The 10580-nt window shown below is 39.5% G+C and overlaps 1 protein-coding gene across 2 annotated transcripts in view; it reads left to right on the plus strand.

Annotated features, from left to right (window-relative positions):
• The window catches only part of FBN2 (fibrillin 2), a 277388-nt gene extending 269006 nt beyond the window's left edge, over window positions 1-8382 (plus strand). For both annotated transcript variants that reach the window (XM_067569251.1, XM_067569252.1), the window contains 3 exons: window positions 1999-2230; window positions 3334-3505; window positions 6217-8382. In XM_067569251.1, the coding sequence (XP_067425352.1) occupies window positions 1999-2230; window positions 3334-3505; window positions 6217-6591 (779 nt within the window). In that variant the 3' untranslated portion in view covers window positions 6592-8382. The remainder of the gene's footprint in view (window positions 1-1998; window positions 2231-3333; window positions 3506-6216) is intronic.
• Window positions 8383-10580: the final 2198 nt, after the last annotated feature.

A 10580-nucleotide genomic window follows, 5' to 3' on the forward strand; every position in this document is an offset into this window, starting at 1 on the left:
ACAGAGGTAGTCAATTATTTTTTGTCATGGTCCAAATTTCTTCGCCAAGGTATAGTCAAGGTCCAGACTCCAGAGAAAACAATAAAAAAAAAAAAGATTTCAGGTTCCATTCAAAAGCGTCTAGTGGTCCGTATTTGGCCCCTGATTTGCCTAGTGACTACCTCTGCATTAAAATGACCTAGTATAGATCTACAACAACAGTATATATCAAGGGAAGTGAAGGCTCAAAAAAGTGCTAAAATTAATAACAAATTAAAATAATTTAAGTTTTGATAAATGTGAAGTATTCCTATTCATAGCAATTTCAAAACAAATGTCTATGGAATCACTTCATGTGGTGCACCTAAATGTAACCGATAAGATTAATTTTTATTACATGGTAATTTTTCTGCATACCACAGCTGCACAGATGTGGAGATATTCTTACTTTGTTATAAAAACTGCTTTTTCACCCTTGTTCATTTAGTTGCTTCATATCTGATTTAGTTTCCTAATTAGGAAAGACATTCCACATATAAATGTCAGATCTAATTATAACAGAACAACACAACCTGGTTACAAACCTAGCAAATGTGCTTTTGTTGGCAAGATTCCAGCTCTGCTAAACATGGCAATAAAATACCCAATAAACTTGTGCCAAATGTAATTTCTTGAAGCATTTTTTAAATCGTGCTGTTTAGGATATTTTAATGAACACAGATACAGTATATCTGTATACATACTTTTAACATGTTCATGCAAGATTCTGGTTTCACCTAATTTCTTTCTGGTGAGATACAAGGTAAACTGTGAAATAGGAATCTAGAGTTGTGTTTAGAGACGTTTGCCCTAACAATGTATCACCCACTCACTGAGGAAGGAGCAAAGATGGTCTTGTGTTTTAAGGCATTGAATATGAAATTTCTGGTTGTGACTTTGAGTGGGTCAGTTATTTGCTCTGTGACTCGGTTCCCCAGCTGTAAAATTGGGATGTTAATACTTCCCAATCTTCCAAGAGTTTTATGAGAATAATTTTTGGGAAGCACTCCAATACTGCAGTGATTGGGATATACACACACATACACCTAGATAGACTGTCTTCCGCATCCAATTGATGAACACTTAGCGACCTGTGCAACAATCCATGTAGAATGACACTGCTGGCAGTTCCGTCTGAGAGAGAACCACCTCAGTTTCCATAAAATCCAGATGAGGACAACTTGATTATCCCCCAGTGTGCGCTCTTTTTACATAAGGGTTTACTTATAGCCTGTCAAAACAAATGAGAGAGAGGAAGATGAGATGTCATCCAATTAAGACTGTGTTTTTGAGAAGCTCTTATATCTTTCAAGTAAGAATCTTTTAGAATATTGTATACCTCCCACCTCCACCTCCTCCCCAGTAAAACATTTAAAATCACCCGGGTCCTGCAATAGAATGATGGGTGAAGCACTAAGTTAGTATTTACATGAACTCAAATGGCTTTATTTTAAGGGGGGAAAAAACCCCCACAAAAATACGCTTCTCCACTGCAAATTCATCTTCACCCAGTAGTAACCTAGTGGAAAATGTGGTGTTAATGGGAAGAGAAAAAAAAACCACCAAAGAACATCAGCTTTAACTGACTGAAAACATCACAGCAGAAATTTAAGAGTTTGTTAACTTCCATAATACAGGTTAGGCCTCTGCAGCATTTAATGCCCAGCCATTGGTGGTGACAGAATACTGGACTAGATGTATCAGTGGTGTGGTAATTTCTATGAAGGAGGCCGGGCCTGGTTTGATTAGAATATCAGGGGGAGAGGGGAGGTGTACAACATGCATTTGGGGAGGGGCAGTCAGAATTGTATATTGGGAAGAACCACATTTGGCACATTCCCAGGCCTGGCCTTATGTGGGGGCGTTAGAAATTCTAGAAATAAATACTTTTCCTTCACTGGAAATCATAAGCTATTTATGACTCCAACCCACCACGATGATATTGTCTCATAGGGATAAATGTTTTATTTTGCTTATTAGATGAAAATGAATGTACCAACCCTAATGCTTGTGGCACCGCTTCCTGCTACAACACGCTCGGAAGTTACAAATGCGCTTGTCCATCTGGATTTTCTTATGACCAGTTCTCTAGTGCATGCCATGATGTGAATGAGTGTTCTTCCACTAAAAACCCCTGCAATTATGGCTGTTCCAATACAGAAGGTGGTTATCTCTGTGGCTGCCCTCCTGGATACTACAGAGTTGGACAAGGGTGAGTCTCTCTCTCTCTCACACAAGCACCCTCCCTCCCACCAACATATACTTGTATAAACAAGTGGTCACCATAAAAAGCATCAGCTACCCAAGCAAGGGCTGCAGAAAACTCAGTTGGCAACAGAACTAGTGCAGGAGCACACAGGGCCTCCAACATCTCTGCATGCTATGGCCCACAGAGCCCTGTGGCAGCCTCCACAGTAGGTATGAAGAGGTGGATTTGGGGCAAAGGCAAGCCAGGGGATAGAGCAAGGAAAGTGCGTTTGGAGCCATGCAGACCCACTGGCCTGACCTGCCTTTCAGGGCCATGTAGTAGGTCACAGAAATTGCAGAAGTGAATGAGGAGACACTACCAGTGCCCTGTGCCCGGCCTCTAGATTGGGGAAAGAATTCCAAGCCCATGTGGATAGTTCTTTTGTGTACCACCCAGATACTTAGGTTGTGCATATCTTAGGTTGTGCATATAGGTCTGTGGTACCGAAGAATCAAGAAAGTATGAGTTTGTGTGTGTTCACTGCAAAATGGCATTATTTTACAACTAGCATATGAGCAAAATTAAGTAATAGCTATGATTCCCCTTCTGGTGGCAGTACATAGTGTATCTGGAGCACTTTCCCAAATAGTCCTCATCTAACTGTACCTTTCCTTTGAAGTAACATCTATACTGTGGTTAGTAAGGAATTTCTACTGCACTGATCAACTAGAAGACAAAGCAGGAAAGAAAAGTAAACAACTTAAAATTAATATAATAGCCCGTTGGCTTGAGGCAGCGGTCAGAACATTTACTTTGGATGCCAAATGCCCTGTTAGGGATCTATTCTTCATAATGTATTAATTTTCTGTGTATTGAGAATTAGGAAGGTCCATAATGGTCCCGAACGGATAACCATCCTTTGTACAGCATGTTACATCAGGCGGGACAAATAGCAAAAAGTTAATCCATAGACATCCTGGAGGGAAATGGAGATATTGTGTAACAGTGCAAGGATTACGTGGGCTCATCTCCATCTAAATGAGGGCATGAAACTGAAGTAAAAAGTTTTATCTGTCTACCAACATTTTGAGAAATGAGTCACTCACATGATCATTCCTATTCAACAGCCATTGTGTCTCAGGAATGGGATTCAACAAAGGCCAGTACCTCTCTCTAGGTGGAGATATTGATGAAGAAAATGCTTTATCCCCTGAAGCATGTTATGAATGCAAAATTAATGGCTACTCCAAGAAAGATAGCAGGAGGAAAAGAAGTGTGAATGAAACGGAGCAAGCTGAGGTGAGTGAATACTGTAATGAACTAGCTAATATGTATAATTACCACTGCCCTGGAGTCAGAACCACTCTCTGGTGCAGCAAACACAGCACAGCTGATAGAAGGAGGAGTGAAGTTCTATCACCATAGTCATTGTGAAGTTCCCAATGACCATCCTGTGCTGCATTCTGTAGTCACAATGGTGGAGGCTTACGTGGTCATCAAGTTTTTACAAGATGATGCTTGGCTTCTAAACCTGAGCTATTTGTATACATGTTTACGGGTAAATTAATCATATTGTCACGTAATAGCCAGTACCAGAGAACCATAATTCAGGATCAGGCTTGAGACTTTCCAGCTTCCTTGTGTATCTTTGACAAGTAGAAATGAAGAGATGGTGGTGGGAGGAGGGAAATCCATGGTTGATTCCCACCATTGGCTGTATTTTGGGCATGTTCTCTTGTTTCAATCATTTTTGCTGAGGTAGCAAGAAGCCTTAGGGCAAAAGCACATCTAGTAGGTTGTGTAGCGCCAGTTTGGGAGGCGCACACTGCAGTGTATACTGCTCATGAGCTTCCCCCACCCTTACAACATTATGCAGCAAATCAGTGGTTATCTGCATTATAGGATGTTGTTTTATGGTAGTAATCCAAGTGCTGAAAGCTGCAGTAATGAGAAACTATTGATTTGGTTAAAAAAACAACCCCAAGACATAAATCTTCTCACAGTTCACAAGGGGTGTGACTGAAGATTAAAAGCATTATGGAAGAGAGATCCTCTTTACTGCTATATTTACATATGGTAGTATTAACTAAGTTTCTTACATAAACCATCTATGGAGCTCCTCAGCCAAAACAACACAAGGAGTTAGGATTCCCACTCTCTGGTCCACAAAAGGTTGGTAATAGCATGGAAGTGATTTCCTCCATTTCTGGAGAGGGGGGCTGAGTTCATAGCATTGTTCAAATGTTGATCCATGGCTTTGATGGCAGTTTCTGAGGAGCCTGTTAGTCCTGCCCTCCCTGCTTTACAAGGGGTTTGTGTTGACTTGGCATTAGAGACCAGAAAGTAGAATGAAAGCACCTGAATTTTGCAGAGCAAAGAGGAGACTTTTGTGCATATCTAAGGTGAAGCTTATTGCTAAGGAGTCTCATGAAATAGTGGCAGAAAGATGAGAGTGAAGTACTACATTGCCTCATTTATAGCTGAGGGTTGGAGGAAAATCAGGGAGCCATATTAACAAGTGGAAGAAGAAAAAGTTGTTTCTTGAGCGTGATACTTCTGGTACAGTTACCAGATGTCAGTATGGCACCCCTAGCCCTAGGTCATTACTTCACTCTTATCTAGAACTTTCATCTTATCATTATTTTATGTGGGTCACTGTATTATGACAGTCGTTACCAAATAGATTTTTTCTTTTAGTAATAAGACTATCTTTTCTATCGAGTTATTTATATCCTATTCATGGTAGTGGAACATAAGAGCATCTTCCAAAAAAAAAAAAAATTCCCTCATAGTTAATTTCTCATCTAGTTCACTGTATCCTAGTCTCGTTACAATATCTAGGTTACTATAGCTCTCACATGGCAGTAAGCCATATTGTTATCTGGTGCTGTTAGCATGATGTGAAATCCCCTAATTTCACTTTTGGAATTTTCACAGTAAATACACCTATGCTTATGTAAAACTATGTTTACAAAAAAAAAAAAAAAAAAAAAAGGTTGGGCTCATCTGGGTCCTATTGGCTAGCAGTATGCTGAGGTTCAGTGAACAACTTGTCACAGTACCTGCAGCCACCCTCTGTGCTTTCCCAAAATGTTTAATCTATAGCACATAATGGTATGTAGTGTGATAGGATCTGACCATTCTTGAGGGCACCCTGTTTCCACCTTTATAGAAGGACTTGAATTAGTAAAAGTTCTGCTGTGCAGCAGAATAGAACAGTGTGTGCGCCTCAGTCATTTCCTGGGAAGTAAAGATCTCTCAAAAAGAGAGGAGCAAGGGAAAACTTCCCAAAGTAGCAGCAGCCTTCTTATAGCTCTTGTAAGAGATGAAGAGCTGTTTTCAGTACAAAAACCTTCCTTTTGCTATTAGACTAATTTATCTTTTTTTCACCTTACATGTATTCACATCAAACACACTGGGACAACTTCTTGCTAGCATGCAACTTTGTTTGTGTTGGGGGATTGGTTTGCCAGCGGTGCAGACTTTTTTTACACTGCTCTTATCACTGTCAACCGCTGAACATAGTTTCTCATGATTCCAGGATGAAAACTCTCAATTAAACCTCTTTCTTCAAAGAACTTCCACTATAGTAGTAAAGGATTCCAATCTTTCATAATAAAGTATAATCAGGTATTTAGAACAGGTTGGAAAGTGGTACTTCTGTTTCTTTTCTGCAGAGTTACACAAGGACCTTTTATTTCACATGGACTTTTTTTTTTTTTTGAGCAAGCATGAAATGATGTAAACTCTGAGGCAAGATTGAAATCTGAACCCTCTGTGGACTTGGTGCTATAACTTTAATTATTCTATAAAATCTGAGTGAGAAGCTGTAAAGATTTCAGGGAGTGTTATGGTGAACTGAGTTCTCCCAGCTGGAAAGGATTTACAAATGGCTTCTTTCATAGCTGCAGTTTGAGAGAGAGGAATTAGGAAACTTTACTAATCAAACTAAATTATTCTGCATTATTGTAAGAATAATATAGACTCCTTTCCTCCTCCTTTCATTTCAGATTGAGCAGATTAGCTTGGAAAGCTTAGACATTGACATTCCTTTGAAGATGAAGTTGGACATCTCGGGGCTCGGTAACAAAGAACACATTCTAGAACTCATACCAGCCATACAGCCTCTTACCAACCATGTCCGTTATGTCATCTCCCATGGCAACGTCAATGGCATCTTCCAAATCCATCAAAGGGATGGACTCAGTTACCTGCACACAGCTAAGAAAAAGTCAGTGCCTGGCACTTACACACTGGAAATCACTAGCATTCCTCTATACAGGAAGAAGGAGCTAAAGAAACTGGAAGATAGCAACGAGGACAACTACCTCTTAGGAGAGCTTGGAGAGGTGCTCAAAATGAGACTGTGGATTGAACTCTATTAGGCATCTTCTAGACTTAATCCTGTTCTTGAATCACTTCTGTTCATCTATTTATCCACCTGAGCATGTCTACTTTTCAAAAGCTTTAAAGGGGTCAATGACTTAATTTTTAAAAGGAAAAAAAAAAAGAATCGTTCCATCCTGCCAAGACTGCAGAATGACCCTTGCAGGAGGAATGACTGACTCTGCCATGGCCAAAAAGTTTGATTACAATGGCAACCATGGTTACTGTATCCTTTATATAACCTCAGTTTAAAGTATATTAAAAAAACCTAAAGTTCAAGAGATCAACATATGGCACTAAATGGCACAAAAATGTGAGCAATTTTTTCCTGTTAGCAGTCTGTAACACTTTGGGTATTTTGCTATAGGTGCTAATTAAAAAATATAGATGTTTATTTATTTTTAATGCAGTAATATATGGAGAAATTACAAACTATGTAAACAAAAGGGAAACTTACCTGTTTTTCTTTAGATTTATAAATTTGAGCTATTTTAGAGGTGCTTTCTTTAAAAAAAAAAAAAAAAAAAATCCAGTAGATTTGAAAAAGGTTTCCTTTTGTTTTTGTGCCAGTTGTTCAAATAGTATTGAAATATTTTAAAGGGTATGACCAGTACTCTTTCAGCTCTGATACCATCCTCTAGACATTTAAAAATGCTCTTCAAAAACTTTTGAGTATTCAAAAAAAGTCTTGAATGACCAGAATTACAATATTAGTCTCTGAAAAGATGATCATATTTCACTGCAGGTCACTAGGACTATATTCTGTATCAGACACATGAAAAGAATAATGGAATCTGAGGCACAACCACTGTAGCAAAATACCTTGACTGCTTGTAATATCATTAGCATTGCAGGCCAACATGTACTGTATTTCCTTCCAAACTCCTCAAGATACCACATGTGCTACCACAACACCTCATTCTCACAAAGGGTGCTCTACATACTTGCATTACTGTAGGCAGCTGAAGAAAAAAAGTATTTCCTTTGAAGGGAACACCTGATGTTTCACTTTGTTTGGTGCTGGCTTGGATTAATGGTGCATTTACGGATTGAGCTGTTTCAGGACTGCCATGTGTGCAAACTAATTATGCAGTGCAGGAAAATATATTTGAACTCATTTTTTTAGAACTTTCATTAATACTGTAGTTATACACCATATGCCTCATTTTATCCTAGCCTATTTTGTAAAATGTTTGTACATGACATTTAGTTTTCTTTAGCAATTTTTTTTAATGTTGTACTGTGTTACATGTATGTCTCCATGGTGCTTTTTTGACAGCTGGTGCCTGTAACTCATCATATAACAGAACCTCATTATGTGAAACAGCCAAAGCACATGCGGACTCCAGGTTTGTTTCAGTCATGTAGCTGTGCTGACCAAAGATTAGTTACAAGTTACACTCAGTGTTGGGTTTCTGGGAAAAAGAACAATTCTAAATTTTAATCAAATGTTTGTGAGAAAAAAAGTGTTTTTTGTTTGTATCAATATGACAACACTTTCTTGCAATAAAGCGTATTTTGGGGTAGGTGTCTTGAATTGTACATGTATTTTAAAGAGAACACCTACCTGACTGCATAGTTGGATAGAGTGACAAGTGGAGGGCAAAAACAGTGGTCAGTGTAGGTGCATTCTTCCCCAAGCTAGACACTAACCACGTTGTTCAGGGCACATTAAGGAACTATGCTAAATATTCTGTACTGGCACAACATTTAATTAAATTTATCATGGAACATTAGAAAAACTTAGGTTCTAAGTCTGTCTCCCTTCCACTGCTGTATATCAGGAGTAACTCCAATGAAATCTCACAGTAACATTCAATATTTACCCATAGATGCTGCGTGCACTAGTTGACCATTGCAATCTCATTTATTTTTAAACAATGCTTCATCTATAAAACCATTGCATAAATAGTACAGCTTTCATTATTAAACGCAATGTCCTAGAGTCAGATGGCTAGGTTCATAAAGGGAGGCCTAAATTCCAGGATCAGGCACCCCAATCACAAACTCCCTCTTCATTGCCAACAGAGATGGTAGGATCTGAACAGGGATCTTTTTCCCCTTCAGGCAGTGGGGAGGATTTGAAGCAGGGGCTCCCACATCCCAGGTGAATATCCTAACCATCGGGCTAAAAGTTATAAGGGAGGTTCTCTTTCCCCTTTTCCCCCCATCCTCTTGCAAAAAACTACAAACACTTCAAGAGAGGGTTACCAGCTCAGAATCCCAAGCAGAGATACACACCTCCCTCCAGTGCAGGTTTAGGTGCCAAAGTCCCTGAGAAGGGTCAGGCTTAGAACAGACAAATCCCTCCTCTCGGTATCTCCTACTGGCTTCTTTAGGCAGGGAGCTGCCTAATGTCCTGGCTTCTTTGAATCCCATTTTTAGATGTCTGTCTTATTTACTCTATAGGGACCCTGAGCACCAGACTCAGGCTTTCTAACCCCAGTGATTTTTCTATGCACCTAGGTGCTAGGTTGCTCAGCATCCCAACTTTTAAAACCTAAGCTCCTTCATGAATCTAACCCAGAGCCTCCTGAGCCGAAGATAAGACAGTCCCCAAAGAGTCACATTCCAGATTTTACACAGAGCAAGTGCATTTTGTGATAGAATTTAGAAATACCAACTGCATGCTGGGTTATGCTTGGTGCTCCAGATAATGCTATCCAGCAATGTGTTTATGTTCCATCAGTTGTTACAACAGCGGGAACAGAGGGAAGCTATCAACATAGTGTAGTGTGGATACCGCTGCAAGTCAATAGGTACATAGACTTACATCACATTACTTAACGAGCATAACGGAGATCGACTTAGCACAGTAGTGAAGAGAAATGGTACTATACAAGTTAACGCTATGCTATGATAAAAGCCAAGTTCCATGATTATTCCTACTTTAGGTGTCCAATTCAGTTGTATTTAACTGGTTTAATTAATATACATAACTGATCATTTCTTTCCCCCCCTGGTGTACCATTTATTTCCTAATACAAGATAATGAATGGACTCAGTAATAACAATAGGTAGTCACCCCTCTAATATACTGCATGAACAATGGGAAGAGCAATTTAATGTTCATGTGTTGGTACTAACACTGTTGGCATATTGATTAAGTAAAAATCATTTTTGTGCCTCAGTTTCCTAAGCCACAAGACAACCTAGGACTCCTAGTCTCCTGCTATAATACTGGATCAATTTCTACGTGGGATAGGGAATAATAATCTACAAGTATGTCAGGTTTTTGATGCTGGATGAATTTTTAAATCCTAGGGCTAAGCGAGATGCCTGTATATAACCACACTTACAAGGTGGAGGTTTTATTAGAGTCTCAGCAATGGCAGCACTATATTAATCATTGCCAGCTTTCCATGTCACAGAATCAGCAAGATCATCAAATATTCCCCCTGCTTCATCTCATATTATTTCTAGCCCAAAAATTCACTCTAAGCTCCTGGCAGTGTCCCCTAACTATTTACCCACCCACTAGGGCAAATCTATTAGGAAGCTGCCGAAAAGAGATTTCAATTCCTGTTGTCAAATAATGAACTCAAGGGAGGGAAGCTGAATTGTAGCTGAGAAGATTTATTAGTAGCAATAGGATCCAGGAAAGGCTCTGAAGCCATGTTAAGTATTTCATTTTGGACTAATGCAGCAGGCTGACATCTGAGTACTACACACGTCTTCCAGGCCTGCAGTACTTGGAATAAATACATTCTGAGCCAAAGGAAAGGCCAGGACTCTGCACATCTGTTCTAAATTTAATTTTTTTCCATTCCCATTCAGGTCCTAAGCACCAGGTTGAAGTGGGAGCAGAAACTCAGGCTGATTTATAAAATCTTCACCACTTGAAACTGTGTGTGCTTCTGTGAGCCCTGCTCGTGCCTCAAGAGTTTTTTCTGGGAGATGCTTTTCAGCATGACTGCTTTGCGCCTTTCCTTTATTTCTCCAATACAACTGTACTTGGAGCAGGACTTTCACTGCAGCTTTTCATGTC

This window comes from Emydura macquarii, unplaced genomic scaffold (genome assembly GCF_026122565.2).
Source record: "Emydura macquarii macquarii isolate MOO-44397 ecotype Brisbane River unplaced genomic scaffold, CSIRO-AGI_Emac_v2 contig_2897, whole genome shotgun sequence".
Lineage (NCBI taxonomy): Eukaryota > Metazoa > Chordata > Testudines > Chelidae > Emydura > Emydura macquarii.